The 18,113-nt window shown below is 48.3% G+C and overlaps 1 protein-coding gene and 1 pseudogene across 1 annotated transcript; both read left to right on the forward strand.

The window, feature by feature from the left end:
- The first annotated feature begins 3,073 nt into the window (after nucleotides 1–3,073).
- FOXE1 (forkhead box E1) lies at nucleotides 3,074–5,608 on the forward strand. Its single transcript, XM_040238667.1, has one exon. The coding sequence runs from the start codon at nucleotides 3,074–3,076 to the stop codon at nucleotides 4,193–4,195; it is 1,122 nt and encodes a 373-aa protein (XP_040094601.1). The 3' UTR covers nucleotides 4,196–5,608.
- Nucleotides 5,609–6,989: 1,381 nt separating this feature from the next.
- LOC120862609 lies at nucleotides 6,990–14,647 on the forward strand (annotated as a pseudogene).
- Nucleotides 14,648–18,113: the final 3,466 nt, after the last annotated feature.

The raw sequence follows: 18,113 nt of genomic DNA on the forward strand, positions 1-18,113 counted from the left end.
TTAGAATAAAGCATTTACGGAACAGCATTTTAAGGATTCTTTGTTCATGAAATCCTAGAATCACAATCTTAATAATTCTAATTTCAGGATGCTAACGCTTGGTCGGATGCATAGGCAGAACTCAGTAGCTGAAAAGTTTGAGAAAAAGGAATCGGATTTCTAGAAGAGTGTGTCCACAGTCACAAAACAATGAGGATCAAAACATCCTGAGACACGGAGGCTTCTAATCATAGTAACTGGAGCTTAAAAGGCTCCATCTTAACTATTCAAGCATATGGTCACAAATATTATAAGAATTGTTAAATTATTTGAGTTATAGAATAGTGGATCTAGTACTAATAGTTTAGAATGAAATAAGAGAGATGTGGATTTATAGGACCCAAATCTTCCAATCAGACATTCCTAGACAGGAATTAAAATTAAGCAATATGTACCTCATAGCTGCAAAAATGTCTAAAACAGAGAAGTTACAACTGCCAACAGTGGCATCATATTTTCAGGCACAAAATCTTACTCCCAGCATCTTAAGATATAAGGAATATGCTTTTATACTCTGAACAGAAGTTTAAAGTCATAGAAATATAATCACAGTCAAAGAACTTAGACACTGATCATAGAATTACAGAAACACATTATTTGATTTAGGGATTCATGCTAGGATAGTAGTCCAAATTTTAACATTTGGAAATCTGAATCTTGGAACCATAAAATTCAGTATTAAAAGACTGCTATGATGTAATCTGGTTAAAATTTAACAATTTTAAACTTTTTCCCCCTTTGAAAAAAAAAAAGGATGAAACCTGGATTTTCGCAGCGTGGTTACTTTGGAAGAAGGAACCTGGGAGTGTTTTGAGCGAGTGAAAAGCCTCTCCAGTCGTTCGAGTGTGCATCTGCGGAGGAAGGTCCTCATGCAAATTGTTCGATTGGCTTCCACACCCGGATCGGCGGAGCGAGGACTTGGACTCTTTGCCTCCTGCTTCCGAAGGCAGTTGCCCAGTGCTTGGTGGGGCTGGGTCTGCCCGGAGCTCGTCGCCACGAAAAACGCGACTAAAATCCTTGAAGGCTGGCCGCCCGTGCTCTCGCAGGTCGCTCCCCGCAACCCTGCACCCGCAGCCGGAAAGCTGCATCTCGGCCGGAGCCTCTGGCAGTCGGCACCAAGTCTCGAAATCCTAAGGATAAAAGCCTTCCTTCCGCCTTCGATTCTCAGAAAAAAACTGTGAGCTTACGGGTGGGAAGGGACTGGCCCAAGGTCTCCCTGCAAATGATCATAAAAAGAATCCAGATCTGCGGGGCCACCAATGCAGGAAGTCTTGGGTGAGGCCGAGCTCGGTCTTGGGGGGTGGCAGGAAACGAACTCAGAAACCAGACACCCTCGAAGCAAACGGGTCCCCCGTGCCCGCCCCTTTCCAAGGAGACACGCCGGCCGACGGCTACTGCTCCCCCTCCCCCGGCCCCTACTTCTCTCAGCCCCGCTTCGGGATGGAGCGACTCGGCTGCTTGGAGCCTTCTTGGCCTGAGCGAACTGGAGGAGAAGATCACCACGAGAGGGCAGAAGCCCAGCCTTCATCCTCTTTAAACTGTGCTTCACTCCCCATCATATAGAGGGAGCCGAGCCACCCAAGGATAAATGATTGGAGGTGGGGGTAGTGCGGTATTTCCCTAAATATCAGTAATGCAAGGACACGAGATACAAAACCTCGGCACAGTCGAGGAGCCTAGCACCCAAAGAGGGAAAGTGGCTGCCTCTGGCACATGGTGAGGAAACGCACTAACACAGACGCAGGCGGGTGTGAGGTTTGGCTAATCCGCGAAGTCGCGGTGGAACTGTATCAAGTTACATCCTCTATAAGACCTAGGAATTCTGTCTGAAAGACGAGGGACTGGATGGAGAATGGCCAGGGCAGCCTTGACTTAGAGTTTAAGAATCAACCCAAAGACCTTGGGAGCCAGTCACTTGGGACGTCTTCTCCCTTCCTCGCCCCCACCCACAAGAACCAAGCGCCCCTTCAGTCAATTCTCACCCTCTCCAGCCAAAAAAGTGAAGCGAGCCCTTCCTTTCACCTGCGGGTCCCAGCCTTCTATACAGGCTGGTAAAGTCCGGAAGCGCTGAGTTTGCGCGCCGACAGTCCCTGCCTCTCTCGGCCTCATTCTCCCCGTCGGTGCGCAGAGAGGACCGGCCGGGGAGATCTCCAAGCGCCGTCCGCGCTCCGACCGTGTGGTTCCCGCCGCGCCGCCACAGCTGCACCTACCTGGGGAGGTGCGCCGGGGCCCAGGGGGCGGGTAGTCGGGGGCTGGGGGGCGGGCGGGGAAGCGGTACCGCCCCGAGCTTCCCCGCGCCTTTAAGGAGGAGAAACCCGCGGAGGGAGGAGCCGGTCCGGGTGTGTGCAGGGGAGCGCCTCGCCAGAAGTATTGGCGGCTGGAGGCCAACCCTTCGGAAAGGAACAGTGGCCGGCCACCGCGCCTGACCCGCGCCGCGACCTCGCCACCGTCGCCTCGACTCCTTGCCCTCCGCGCTTTCAGCGGCTGCGGCCTCAGGGACGCGGCCTAGGCCGCCCCCAACACAGTGCCCCCACGCCTGCACTGACTGCTACCGTTTCAGGCCTTTGGGCACGCAACCTCCTCTGCACTCGCGACCTCGACGGTTATCCTCAGAATCAGCGAGAAGCCCAGAACTGATGCCAGCGCCTCAGCTCCAGGACCAATTCCAAACCCGGTGACCGCCTGGCACCAGCGCGCAAAGGACCCTTCAGCCCTAGACAGGAGTCTAGTTCCAGTACCAGCGTCGCTGCCGGCGCCTGGCTTCGAGGTCCAGAACACGAGCAGAGCCGTCGGTGGGCGGGATACTTAAGCCTCTGTCCACAGACCGCCAGTCCGGAAACCGCGGGCGCCAAGCCTCCTGCGAGCCCCTGCCAGGGAAGCTCCCGGTGCCAACTGCGAGGACCCTCTCAGCTCTCTGCAAAGAGAACCAGCGTTGGTCCCCGCGACCCAGTGTCCCGGGCCCCGCAGCTCCCAAATCCGCCGCCCGATCCTCGAAGGCAGCGGGGACGCCTCGGGGACACGGGACGGCTGCGCCATGACGGCCGAGAGCGGGCCGCCGCCGCCGCCGCCGCAGCCGGAGGCGCTGGTGGCCGTGAAGGAGGAGCGCGGTGAGGCGGGGGCCGGCGGGGTACCGGCGGAGGCCGCGGGTCGCGGCGCCGGTGGGCGGCGGCGGAAGCGCCCCCTGCAGCGGGGCAAGCCGCCCTACAGCTACATCGCGCTCATTGCCATGGCCATAGCGCACGCGCCGGAGCGCCGCCTCACTCTGGGCGGCATCTACAAGTTCATCACCGAGCGTTTCCCCTTCTACCGCGACAACCCCAAAAAGTGGCAGAACAGCATCCGCCACAACCTCACGCTCAACGACTGCTTCCTCAAGATCCCGCGCGAGGCCGGCCGCCCGGGAAAGGGCAACTACTGGGCGCTCGATCCCAACGCCGAGGACATGTTCGAGAGCGGCAGCTTCCTGCGCCGCCGCAAGCGTTTCAAGCGCTCTGACCTGTCCACTTACCCCGCTTACATGCACGACGCGGCCGCCGCCGCCGCTGCCGCTGCGGCCGCCGCCGCTGCCGCCATCTTCCCGGGGGGGGTGCCCGCTGCGCGCCCTCCTTACCCTGGCGCGGTCTATGCAGGCTATGCCGCACCGTCGCTCGCCGCGCCGCCCCCGGTCTACTACCCGGCTGCTTCGCCAGGCCCGTGCCGCGTCTTCGGCCTGGTGCCTGAGCGGCCGCTCAGCCCAGAACTGGGCCCCGCGCCATCGGGGCCCGCCGGTTCCTGCTCCTTTGCCTCGGCCGGCGGCTCTGCCGCTAGCACCGCTTACCAGCCAGCCGGCTGCGCCGGTGCCCGACCCGCCAACACTTCAGCCTATGCGGCCGCCTACGCTGGCCCCGACGGCACGTACTCGCAAGGGGCCAGCGGGGCCCTCTTCGCAGCGACTGGCCGGTTGGCCGGGCCCGCTTCGCCCCCCGCGGGTGGCAGCAGCAGCGGCGTCGAGACTGCGGTGGACTTCTATGGGCGCACATCGCCCGGCCAGTTCGGAGCGCTGGGGCCCTGCTACAATCCTGGTGGGCAGCTCGGAGCGGGCAGTGGAGGCGCCTACCACGCTCGCCACGCGGCTGCCTATCCAGGCGCAGTGGATCGGTTCGTGTCCGCCATGTGAGCGGAGCATACAGGCGAATATTCATAGATACCTCGACTGTCCTTACGAACTAAGTATCCAGGAAACCTGAGGACAGGACTGGACAGAGGGCCGAATTGAGAACCATGTGGCAGGGACCGAGCCGGCGTGACAGGCGCGGACTCCCGGTGCACGGCGTACACCGGGCGCCTACCGGGCGGCTTTGAAAATGGGAGGTGGGGAGAAGCGTCCGAGGCCCATGGACTGGGACAATAGACTCTCATAGAGGCGCAGCTCCAGAGGTCTTGCCTTTGACATTCTACCGGGGAGGGGCCCTTAGCTCTAAAGAGGGCACAAGGTAGCGTCTACTCCAGAGTCTAGAGGAATGGTGGAGAATCACACGATTTCACTCTTCCCTGTACTTTTCGAAACTTTTTACACAGTTCGACTTCTTGTGCCTTTGACTACCTTATTACAATAAAAGACTCCTATAGCGTCTTCCTACATAAGGTGAGGAGGACAAATTTGCAAAAGAAGTAACTTTTTTTAAAAAATGGGAAAGATCTCTGTTTAGCTTGACGGAGGCCTGCTTTCCCAGCCTCTGAGAACTGCAAACCTGGCTCTGAATCTGGACTGTGCTGGGTTGCCACAGTGTGACCCAGTTCCATCACTCACACCCCGCAGTGTTCCCATGTGATATACAAGAGGGCTGCAGAATCCAGCCGTGCCCCATATGATCTTTAAGGGCCCATGAGGGTTGCTGCCGCCCTGCATATTTGGCAGCATGGGTGGGCCACCCAAGGCCTAACCTTACTCCAGGGAATGGGAACAGAGCTCATGGCAAGCAACTCTGGATTAGCTCCAGGCCCGGATTATGTCATAATTTCTTGAATCTTTTCAGCATGATGTGCTGATCATTCGGCAGCTATTACTGTTGGATCATAAATGTGGTTTTCCAGTGAGGCAGGTAGAAATACATTTGTCCATTGCCCACTCTTTCTTTTCATTAAGCCCTGGACCCAGTGGGTGACTTAAAAGTCACAGGGATGACAAAACTCTCTTGAGTCTCTTGGTGAAGGCTTTCATTTTGTGGGCTGCCCCTTCCATCCCTGGCACCTTTTGCCGCACCTCGGTAGCCTCCTCATGCAAAAAAGAAAGAGAAAAACTAACTGGGGCAGTCAGTTAGGCAGGCTTTAGAAAGAAACTGGTATTTAACTTTGTTTTGTTTCCATTTATTTCTTTTAAGCTACAAGATGACCAAGATCAGAAAAAAATAATAAATCCAACCATTTCCCCACCTTTCTCAGGAGATATCTTGTAAGTTTTGATTCTGGAGCAAAACTTTCTAGCATTAAATATTTCAGAGGCTCATTGTGCAGTTTCAGATAAACTTGAGTGTTCATATGAACTGTTTCTAATAAAGATCTTTGAGTAAGTGAGTTCTGGCAAGAGAAAGGCAGCCTCTTTCTGTGTAATTTACTAGGGAAGAGTTGGGGAGTGTGGGAAAGAAGACTAAAAACCATTGGTAATTTTTATTTTTAATTTCGCGGATTGCTCTATCCTGTTCACAAAGACACGTGAATGTGATTCAGTCCAGATGGGTATCTGTCTAAAAAGTGCTGCCCAATAGAAATATCATGCAAGCTGCCTATGTAACTAAGATTTTTCTGGTAGCTGCATTTATTTTAAAAACAAGTGAAATAGTGAGATTAATAATATACTGTATTTAACACAATTTGTCCAAACTATCATTTCAAGGTATAATCAGTGTAAAAATTGTTGAGGTAGTTTGTGTTTTTCATACTAAGTCTTCAAAATCTGGAGTGTATTTTACACTTCAGTTCAGTTCAGTTCAGTCGCTCAGTCGTGTCCGACTCTTTGTGACCCCATGAACGTGTCCGACTCTTTGTGACCCCATGAACCGCCTAAGTTTGGACTAACCACAAGCCAAGTGCTCAGTAGCAGTGTGTGGTTGATGGCTACGGTGTTAGCACGAGTCTAGACACTGGTCCTTCCTGACTCTGATGGTAGTAATGGACCACCTGGTGGCAGGGAGCAGCTGCATCACTGACCCTACCACCAGCAGGTCCAGATTTCAGACCTAGCCCTGTGACCTTGGAAATGCCTAGGTGTTAGGCCTCCCTTATCTCCCTATGGATCCTTGCAGGTTGAAATTCAAAGGTTCTCATGTGTAGCTAGACAGTCTGGCTCTCCCAGGCAGAAATCAGGATGCCTTGCCTAGCTGGCTGCTGCTGCTGCTGCTAAGTCGCTTCAGTCGTGTCCAACTCTGTGCGACCCCATAGACTACAGCCCATCAGGCTCCCCGTCCCTGGGATTCTCCAGGTCAAGAATACTGGAGTGAGTTGCCATTTCCTTAGCTGGCAGTAGTCAGAAATTGAAAGGCTTCTTCCACCCCAGGTTCTTTGTCCTTGGCTGCCTAAAGCCCAGCTAGGGGATTAGGCCTGGAAAAGGGCAGTCTATGCGCCCGGTTAATGCGGTGGTTGACCCTTTCTCTGTGTTTTATTTAGCAAGTCCAGTGCTTTGACAGCGCCATGAACCAGTCCCTTCTCTAGGGTCCTCATTTTTTAGTAGGAATTTGTGACCCCTCGCTCAGAGTCCTCCTGAAGTTAAAAGAATCAAGAGAGGTAGATACGCTTTGTAAACTGTAAAGCGCTTGGCACACGAGGGAAGAAGGGCTTTACAATTAAAAAGCGCCGCCTTATCCCGAAGCCTCCTGGAGTGTCGAGGTAAAACCCGGGTGAAGGAGAAAGATGGAGAGGCAAAGTGCACGCGTCTTCACTCCCAACTCTCTCTGGAAACTGGGACGACAGGTGAGATGGCGCCCAAAGCCAGAGTATGTGACGGGAGGGGGGCGCTGCTAGTTGGGAACTGGGCGCGCGCAGCGAGAGCCCCGAAAGACACAGCGGGACTCTCGAGGTTTTGGAGAACGTCGGCGCTTTTCGGCCTCCTGCCTGCCGGCGGCACCAAATCTCGCGGGCCATCCAGGCGCTTCAACCACAGACGGGCCGAGCCGAGCCGACCCTCCACGCGGCCGAGCCGTCCGCGCGATTCTAGGACCTTGAGAGCATTCACGGCTGCGTCTAGCGACAGTCCAACTCTCCGAACCCCCAAACCGCGAAACAGGACCTCCTCGTCTAGGGGCTCAGAGTCGGGAGGTGCGTTTCTCTTTTTTTCTTCTTCCTATCTTGAAACCAAAGTAATCGTGTGCCCCTCTCTGGGCCCTGCACCCCCAGCGTCGTGTGCAGGCGCCCCCCGGGCTGTGGGTAATTAGATGCGTTCTTCTCTAATTTCCCAAGGCTCGTTAGAATTCGCCCCAGAGCTGTAACATTTATTTTCTTTCAAATTAACTTTGCTTGCAATTAAGTTTAAGAAACCAGCAACAAAAGGAGTCTTGGCCCGAGGTCGTTTACCACGAAAACGGATTAAGGAATCTTCCCCGGTTTAAGGGGAAAGATTCCTGCAGCGCTAGGGGAAGCGTTCCCACAGCAGAGGCCAAGGGGGTGTAGGAAGCTGCTTTCCGCGGCTGTGGACGGTGATGGCATCGGCTTCCTCAACTCGACGACCCGTGCGCCTGAAAGAGTAAGGGTAACCTCGCTGAAATGAACTCGTGAGGGTTTGGGCTGAATTCCACAGTCATGACATGAAGCTGCTGTACACAGTTATAGTTTACCCAGAACACTCATAAACATAATCTCATTTACTAAGAACTTTGTGAGAATTTTTTCATTAAAATCACATTTTTATTACAAAATTGGTACACTTTCACTGTAAAACACACACGCACACAACAGAAAGAAGAGTCAAAGTAACATTAATTCACCTAGAGAAAGCACAGAAAACACCTCAGTGAGTATCTTTTCTAGTTTTTGTTTCTCCTTTGCAAGAGGCCTGAGTCCCAACTTTGTCAATGAAATACTTTGAGATCTTGACCGAGCTTGCACCAGCCTATGTTGCACTATCTACAAACCTAGGTGGCAGGTCCCCTTTCACCCTCACATTCTTGAACTCCTCTTTTGAATGCAGGATGCTGTTCTCCAAGAGCCAGTAGAAAAGCTGAGTGCAGGCTTGCTGTCCCTGCTCTTCTGCACAGGAGACAAAGGCCTTGTAGCTCTAAGTGTGGGCCATAGGCTACCAGCATGGGCATCCCCTGGGTGCTCGACAGAAATGCAGACTCTCAAGCTCTACCCAGATTCACTGAAACACAAACTGCATTTCAACGAGACCTGAAGCGTTTCTCTGCCCTACTAGAGAGGCAGAGCTGTAGAGAAGTGTGGGGTGGCGGGCGGGGAGGCGTGGGGGCGGTGGGGGGGGCAGTTGTCGATGAGGGGTAAAGTGTTCTGTTGTTGATCAGAGACCCCAGAATAACTTCCAGAAGCTTCCTGTTTCTGAGCAAGAACCCCAACCAGAGATGGCTGGGGTAGAGCCCTTCACCTCCACCCTTGGGTATACTTTACAGTCTTGGAATCCTAAACTTTCGAATGCATCTCATCTCATGTTCCCTGTCTGATGGGTGTGACCGTGACAGTGACTTCAATGAGAGTGTATCTGAAACCATCTTGAAAGCTGGGGTGTCAGAGCCTGGCCAGGAACCCAGGCTCCTGACTCCCTGCTGAGCCACTTTGGAGACCTTGGGCTCTGATCTCTGTGTCCTCTAAGCAGCAGTCATTTACCTAAATACGGATTAAGCTTGGCAACTCTAACCCCAAGTCTGGGCTAGTTGGGGTTTAGGAGAAAAATAAAGCTCACTTTTCAGGACCCAACAGCCAGCAGGAAGAGCTGAAGGATCCTCCAGTAAAGCAGTTTAAGGGTCCCTTGAACGGCCCAAGATTATGAGTGCCCTAATGAATCCACCACCACCCTGCCCCCCACCATCCCCACAGTCCCCCCATCCCCGCCCCCAGTACACACAGCTTTCTAGAGAATTTCGTTTCTGTGCTCATCCTGTTCCTGAGAAGTACTGACTGCTGGGGCTGGCATGACAGAATAACTGGGGGTGGGGTGGGGTGGGGGAGGTCCCTGATGAAAAGTTGTTCAGACAAGGGGCATGTACCAGACTGGATTTTCTTCCCAGGATCACAGAGCAGCTCAGTGGAAGAATCAGGACTCTGATCTCAGTGCTCACATGAGTTTTCAATAATAGGAATAAATAGGAATATGATGTGTGTGTATAGAACTTCTACAGACCCAAAGGGATACATGACTTAATCCAGATCTCATAGCTCTAAGTGTCCAAGCCTGACTAAAACCTATGCCTCCCTCAAGGGAGACTACATTTGATTATCATCCTCATAAAACGCAATGTGGAAATGGAGGTAATCAGAGTGTGGTGGTGGTGAAGGTGGGGGTTGAAGGATGGAGAAGGAGTGCAACTGGATGGGGAGCCTCCATTGTATGGATGGGTAAAGTGAGCCTGCTGCAGCTGCTGCTGCTGCTGCTGCTGCTAAGTCGCTTCAGTCGTGAGCCTGGGATCAGTTAAATACATAGCTTAGAACTACCCAGAGGGAAGACAGTGTTTTCAGCCCAAACTGAGCAGTGAACTAAAGAAAAAGCAGGGCAGACAGCTAAGGCAGAAGGAGGATGGGAGGCCCTCCCTCTTCTCTCCAGGTAGAGGCCAAAGCTAGCAGAGCTCCTGGGATGGAAAGGACGACTGCTCCCTGTGGAGCTCCCCATACCCCTCTGCCAGCCCCACAACCCCTCTTCTGAGAGCTGAGGCTCGGATTTCCAGCTTAGCCTAGAAGGGTTAACCGGGTGCAGAGGCACGCAGTCAGAGAGGCGCTGGGGATCAACTGTCAGCCTCTCCCAGGGTGAGGAAGGGACTGGGAGCCAGAATCAGGGTGGATCTCTGCCCTGGTCAGAACACCGGCTTATCTCACTATCTGAGAACTTGGAGTGGCTTCCCAGCTATGATTTTTCATGCATGGAGGCAATCAACAACCAGAGATGAAGTGTGAGAAGCACAGCCTCAAACAGCCCAACTCTCTCCTCTGCTCTCAGCCACCTATAGCCAGCCAAACCCGCCCCTGGATGCTGTTACCTCCACCCCCCATTCTGCCCACACTGCCAGACTCACTTCCAGAAGCTGAGCTCCAGTCCTGTGGGCTCAGGCTCGCTTTTGTCTGTAGCAGAGAGCCCAAACTCTCACCTGGCATTTGGGGCCCTCCATGATCCTTATGCAAACCCTCTTCCTGGCCTCATCTCCCACAGTTGCCCTTCCTACACCTCTAGGCTCCAGCCAACACCCCACTTGCTGTTCCTAGACACCCCTATGTGTTCCAGTCACCCCAAATCTGCTTTGATCATTACCTCTCCAAGAACCACCTAATCCCATCTTGCACCTCCAAGGACAAAACCCATCAGGAGCCTCCATCATCCCTCTCCTGGATCACAGCATCAGCCTCACACACAGAGCTCCCTGATCCCTCCACTGCTCTCCTCACTCATTTCCCACAGCAGCCAGTATGTAACTCAGCTCAAACACGAATGGATCGTGTTATTCTGTTGCGGAGGTCCCGATCTCAGGACAAGGGAATGAGATTAGAAGCATGGTGTGTTCGTGAGCAGCCCTGTGAAGGGTTTCTTTTTTTAAAATTATTTATTTATTTTTGGTTATGCAGGGTCTTTGTTACTGCAAGCAGGCTTTCTCTAGCTGCAGCAAGCAGGGGATACTCTTCATTGCAGTGGGTGAGCTTCTCATTGCAGTGGCTTCTCTTGATGCGGAGGACAGGTGTATGGGTTTCAGTGGTTGTGACACACAGGTTTAGTTGCTCTGAGGCATGTGGAATCTTCCTGGATCAGGGATTGAACCCATGTCCCCAGCACTGACATCAGACTCTAATCCACTGTGCCACCAGGGAAGTCCAAGGGTTTCTTACACTATGAGAAAATTATTCTTAATATGAGCATTTTCAAAATGTTCCCCTCCCATGTAACACTTTCCTTTTATCCTAAATTTCATCCAAGCTTCATACAACTACTCAACATTGGGGTGTGCTCACGTTTTCTCGGTACTGGTGCTCAAAAGAAAGAACAGTGTCCTATCAAGGAAACTGGACAAAGAGGTCTTTATGGTAGAGCTGAGATGCAGCATACTGAGGACAACTGAACAGTGGGCAACCCTGGACAGAAGTAGAACAATAGGCTCTCTTTCTGGCCTATTCAAGAAGAAGGTGTGCCAGATAATGATAGTTGTCTACCCATTCATTCTGCCCCCTCTCTGCTCACAAGACCCTGATTTTGTCCAGGTTGCAATTGGTCATGTGTTGTAGGGAATGTCTTACCCATTGGAGTGCCCACTGGCTCAATCTGGACTTGTCTAAGGTAGACATGGTGATGATTCCATCACTCCTGCCAGTGGTTATTGAGAAACAGGCCCAGGATACTTTTCAGGCCAGTGAGATGCCCAGAAAAGTCTGCTCAGGACTTCTGGGAAATATCTCCTTGTTTTTAAAGCAACAGGGGGAAAGAAATAGCCATTTTCTTCCTCTTAATGTTGTTAGAGTGACTCCTGCAAGTGTGACAGACATGTTGGGCTCAGAGGGTACCAGCCTAAGAGAACAAGCCACCCTGCTGAGGATGGCAGAGCCAAAAGGTGGGAATAACCTGGGTACCTAGTGACATCACTGAGCTACTGAAAGAGCCAACCCCGGAACAATTCATTATACCTGTGTGCGATAACAAACATCTTGCCATTTAAACCTCTTCTCTTTGGTCTCTCTGTTACTTGCAGCCAAATGCATGCTAACTAAAGAAGGTGACCCTTTTGGAGGCAGGGAAAATATTGATTCTTGGTTTTCCCACTGAGATTTCCTTTGCCGTTCTTATATTAAAAAAAAAAAAAGTACAGCTGAAAGGTAATCTAATCTTACCCCTTGATTTATAGAAGGAAAAAAACAAGGTTGGGCTTTCTCAATGGCTCATCAGGTAAAGAATCCGACCGCAATGCAGGAGACACAGGAGATACAGGTTCAACCCTGGAAGGGGAAGATCCTCCAGAGAAGGAAATGACGACCCACCCCAGTATTCTTGCCTGGAGAATTCCACAGACAGAGGAGCCTGGTGGACTACAGTCCATGGGGTCACAAAGAGTCAGACACGACTGAGCACATAAATAAAGACGGTGACTTTCCACAGCTGTACAAGGAGCTAACATCTTAGATCCTTGTCCAGGGCTCTCAGCGCACCATCGCTCTTCCCCAGCTTCAAGTGGCTCAGCCATGGCACAGCTGACTAACATAGCTCTCACATTATCCACGAGTGGCTTTGTTCATGCTGTACTAAGAACATCCACATATGCTCTCCTTTAGATCTTCACAACTGCCCTGGAAAGTAGCAGGTTTCAGGTGCATTTTTTCAGATGAGAAAAGTAAGGTCCAAGAAAAGAGGGCAAGCTCAAGGTCACAGACCTTTGTCTGCAAAGGATTCAATCCAGGTGTGACAAAGTTCACAGCAAAATGAATCAAGCATGTGAGGATTTGTGCTCCTTGGATATGGGAACCTGGAGGCTTGCCAGTTGGTTTGACTGCAGCTTGGGGGAAATCCTTTCTCGTTGAGTAGGGTGGATCCTCCACACGCCCCTGACTTACCTCCACGGGGCGTGTGAGGCTTAAAGATAAAGTTTGCAAAGTGTGTGGATCTGCTTGCTCCAGATCCTACAAAGCAGGACGGTTAGTGCCAAAGCTGAGGGGGACGTGGCTTTAAATGAGCTCTACCATCATGGGCCTCTTTTCACCCTCCTATCACCCCACCCTGACCCACCCAGCTTCAGCCAGCGATGGTCCCACCAAGGCAAAGGCTGCAGGAGCAGGCCTGTGGTTTACAGAACACCTGGGAGAGGCTGTGGGCAGCTGGGTGATTTCCAAATTAATTGTAGCAGAAACCTAACAAAACAAACTGCAGGCTAAGCGTCCCGGGAGCTCTGCATGAGATTGACAGCCTGGAATCCAACAAGTACAATGCAGCGACCACAGATGGGAGGGCCTTTCCTCCTTGAGGGGAGGAGGGCCGACTTCCTTCCAACAGGGGCCCGTCTGGGCCTGCAGCCGGCCTGATAGGAGAGCAAAACCCCAGAACTGAAACAGGCTTTCCACCCAAACCCCAAACTATAATGAACATAAATGACTTTTCCGAAACACTACTACAAGGTTGGTTGGCTGGTGAGTTACATGCCCTGGCAGACACCTTGCTTCTCAGTAAGTGGCTTTCAGGTCTCTCTCTCTCTTTTTTAAAATTGTATTTATTTATTTATTTTGGCTGTGCTGGGTCTTCCTGCTGTTGAGGCTTTTGTCTAGTTTCAGTGAGCAGGGGCTACTCTCTAGCTGCAGTACATAGGCTTCTCATTGCAGTGGCTTCTCTTGTTACGGAGTATGGGCTCTAGGGCATGAGGGCTCAGGAGTCGTGGTTCCCAGGCTCTAACGCACAGGCTCAACAGCTGTGGTGCATGGGCTTAATTGCTCTTTGGCATGCGGGATCACTCCCGAGGGATCGAACCTGTGTCCCCTGCACTGGCAAGTGGATTCTTTACCACTGAGCCACCAGGTAAGCCCTTTCAGGTCTCAGTTTGAAGATTTCCTCCTCAAATTTTTTTCCTTTTTTCCTTCTATCCTCAGGAAACTTGGGCTGCCCCCCGCTACACACAAATGCACGAAATGAATCTAGAGTCTGATATACTGTTAGTAAGGGTCAAATCTGAACACTGTTTGGTACTTTCCTATTTTCTGAGCAGTTGCCCATCTTTGTCACAAATGCACTGGTTCAAATCCTGGTTCCAGTACCTGCGCAAGTCCCAGCCTCAACTTCCTCAACAATAAAATGGGCACAACAATGCCTTCCCTCTCTGATACCAGTCACAATGGCTAACATTCAGTGAGCTGCAGTGGGGGGGTGTGGGGTGGGGTGGCGGGCACTATCTGGTGCTTTCAGTCTCCACAAACTCCTCTGAAAGGTAGTGACTGTGACCTAGAACAGGAGGAGCAGTGTTAAGCCAGGCAGTTGGGGACCAGAACCTCTAAGTGATAATACTTTGCATCATGAGCTCCTGGGTTAGAGGAGCACTAGGCTAGAAGTCAAAAGACTCAGGGCTGCTCTCTGATTGCATGGCCAACCTTCAGGATGGTGCTGAAGAAAGACAAGGAAGCCCAAGAAATCAACCTGGAAGTTTAATTTTGATCTTAATCATCCAGGAGAAGATGGAATTTTTGATTCTGGAAATTGAACCGTCTCTATGTGAGAATGTTAAAATGAATGGAAAACCTTGAAATCTTGGGAATGTTGTTTGCACTGAATGCTTCAAGAATAAAATCATGTTTTTTCTGAGAAACAGTTCTCCAAAAGATATCTAAAATATCTTACCAAGAAATACCTTAAAAAGAACAATTTTGGTGACTGGCTTCAAGGGTTGCATCTGACAAGGACACTTATAAACTTCGTTACTTCCAGATTAGTCAAGATGAAGATGGATCTGAGTCTGAGGAGTAGTGAAGCCATCCCTTATAGGGCTTTGCTTGCCAATAAAACAAATGAAGCATACAAGACAAAGAAAGATCCAGAAATTGACTTAGTTTATCAGTGAATGGAAAACATTTTACTCAACATGTTTCTAAGCAGTCCATGGGTAAAAGAGAAAGTCTAGGATGGGGGGAGAAATTAAACATGGAAGTGAATGAAAATGAAAATACAGCATACCAAAAGTTGTGGGAAATAGCAAAAATAAAATGCTAAGAGAGAAATTTATAGCACTAAAGGCATACATTGTGAAAAAGGGAAAATCTCAAATCAATAACCTAAGCTTCCACCTCAAGAAAATAGAAAAAAAGAATCCAGTCAGTAATATTACAATTGTATGGTGACAGATGGTAACTAGACATATCAGGGTCATTATTTTGTAACATACAGAAATCTTGAATCACTTATATACCTAGAACTAACATACTGTTGTAGGTCTATTAGGCTGGAAGGAAAGAAGGAAGGAATCAGGGAGGGGTGGGAGGGAGCAATAAAGAGTCAAAATCGTTGAAACTGAAGACAGAAAAACAATAGAGAAAACCAAGGAAATAAAGAGCTAGTTCTTTGAAAAGATGAATAAAATGGACAAACCTCTAACAAAACTGATTAAGGAAAAAAGACACAATCACCAATATCAGGAATGAAATGGAAGCTATCACTACTACTATACAGATATCAAAGTATAATAAGGGAATTATACAAACAACTAAAAACACACAAATTTGACAACTTAGATAAAATAGACCAATGTGAAAAAACAAAAAATACCACAACTTACTCAATATGAAATAATTTGACGAGCCTTATAACTATAAAGGAAACTGAATTCAAAATTTTTTTAAACTCTCCAGAAGAAATGTCCAGGCCCAGATGATTTCACTAGGAAATTCTACCAAAATTTTAAAGAAATAATACCAATGACACAATCTTTTCCAAAAAATGCTGCTGCTGCTGCTAAGTCGCTTCAGTCGTGTCCGACTCTGTGCGACCCCATAGACGGCAGCCCACCAGGCTCCCCCGTCCCTGGGATTCTCCAGGCAAGAACATTGGAGTGGGTTGCCATTTCCTTCTCCAGTGCATGAAAGGAAAAAAGTGAAAGTGAAGTCGCTCAGTCGAGTCCGACTCTTTGCGACCCCGTGGACTGTACCTACCAGGCTCCTCCGCCCATGGGATTTTCCAGGCAAGACTACTGGAGTGGGGTGCCATCGCCTTCTCCGTTCCAAAAAATAGAAGAGGAAAAAATACATCCAATTTATTTTCTATAAAGCTAGTATTAACCTGATGACAAAATCAGATTAAGGTCATATGAAACAACAACCATAAACCAGTATTTCTCATAAATATAGACAGAAAAGTCTTCAATAAAATATTAGTGAATAGAATTCAGTGATATATGAAAATAATTATATAGCATAACCAAACACAGTTGACTTCAGAGGATGTGAGGCTAGTTCAATAGGCAAAAATTAATTATTACAATCCACCATATTGATAGACTAAAGAAGAGAAAAATCACATAATCATATCAATCACTGAATAAAAAGCATTTGACAGAATTAATACCTATCACAGATAAAAACTTTCAAAAATATAGGAACAGAAGGGTTCTTCAACTAGACAAGGAATGTCTACCAAAAATCTACAGCTAACATTATACTTAAGACTGAATATTTTTCCCAAAGATCAAGCTCAAGGCAAGATGTCCATTGTCATCACTCTTATTCAACATAGTACTGGAAGTTCTAACCAGGACCAAAAAAAAAAAAAGGCTAGAAATTAAGAGTTACATAGAATGGAAAAGAAATAAAACTGTCTCTATTTTCAGATGACATGACTGTCTACAATGAAAATCCAAGGGACTCTACAGGGAGAAAACAACAAAACTCCTAGAACTAATAAGTGAGTCCAGAAAAGTCTACAAGCTATAAGACAAACATAACAAACAATTATATTTCTATGTATTAACAATGAAAGTGTGGTTATCAAAATTAAAATACCATTTATAATCACTCAAAAAAACAGGTGGTAAATCTAACAAAACATGTACAGAACTTATATGTTGAAAAGTATAAAATACTGATGAAAGAAACCCAAGAAAGTCTAAACAAACAGACCATATGCAAGGTTGGAAAACTCAACATATGAAGAAGTTGATTTTTCCCGAAGTAGACATACAGGTTTAAAGGAACTCCTATCAAAATTTCAGCAAGAGTTTTTACTGATACAGACAGGATCACTCTAAAATATATGTAAAGGCAATGGAACTAGAATAGTTAAAACAATTTTGAAAAAAGAGAGTATATTTTTAGTCAGTTTAGACTGCTATAACAAAATACCAGACTTGGGGGCTTATAAACAATAAAAAAATTATTTCTCGCAGTTCTGGGAGGGTGCCAGCATAGCCAAGTTCCAGTGAAAACCCTCTTCCAGGTGCAGACTTCCGACTTCTCATTGTGTTCTCACATGGTGGAAAGAGGACAAGAGAGCTCTCTGGGGTCCTTTAAAAAGGACACTAATTTCATTCATGAGGGCTCTACCCTGACCTAATGACCTCCAAAAGGCTCCATCTCCTAATACTCTCACACTGGGAATTAGGATTTCAACATTTGAATTTTAAGGGACATGAATATTTAGTCCATTTCAGGGAGAGGAATCATTTAACCAATTTCAACACTTCTTATATCCTATAGTATTCAAGACCATATTGGTATTGGTAAAGGAACAGACACACAGATCCATGAAAAAGAATAGAGAACCCCAAAATAGACCCACACATAAATAACCAACTGATTTGGGACAAAGGTGAGAAAGCAATCCAACAAAGGAAAGACACCCTTTTCAACAAATGGTGCTGGAGCAACAGGACAGCCATAGTCCAAAAAAAAGAAAAAAGAAATTTGATCCTCAATCTAAATCTCATACTTTATGCAAAAATTAACTTTATGTGGATAATGGACTTAAACATAAAATGTAAAAAGTTCACAACTTTTAGGGAAAAAAATGGGAGGAAAATCTTTGGGATGTAGAATTAGGCAAACAAAAAGTTCTTAGAAATGACACAAAAAAGCACAATGCATAGAAGAAAAAAATTGCTAAATAGGACTGTTAACATTACAAACATTTGTCTAGGAAAGACTTTGTTAAAAGGAAGAAAAGACAAACCACAAACCAGAAGAAAGTATTTTCAAACCACATATTTGACAAAAGATTCCTATCTAGAATATATAGACAAATCTCAAACTCGCCAGTAAGGAAACAATCCAACTACAAAATGGACAAAAGAGATATTGCACCAAAGAGCATACACAGATGGCAAATAAGCACATGAAAAGATGTTCAACATCATTAGTCAACAGGGAAATGCAAATTAAAACCACAATGTAATATTGCTACATACCTATCACAGTGACTACAAAAAAAAAAAAAACAGTGACAACAC

The sequence above is a fragment of the Oryx dammah genome, unplaced genomic scaffold, assembly GCF_014754425.2.
Source record: "Oryx dammah isolate SB20612 unplaced genomic scaffold, SCBI_Odam_1.1 HiC_scaffold_1, whole genome shotgun sequence".
NCBI lineage: Eukaryota > Metazoa > Chordata > Mammalia > Artiodactyla > Bovidae > Oryx > Oryx dammah.

Excerpts from the sequence above, each read along its gene's own strand:
- FOXE1 (XM_040238667.1), top strand. The coding sequence starts at position 3,074 with ATGACGGCCGAGAGCGGGCCGCCGCCGCCGCCGCCGCAGCCGGAGGCG.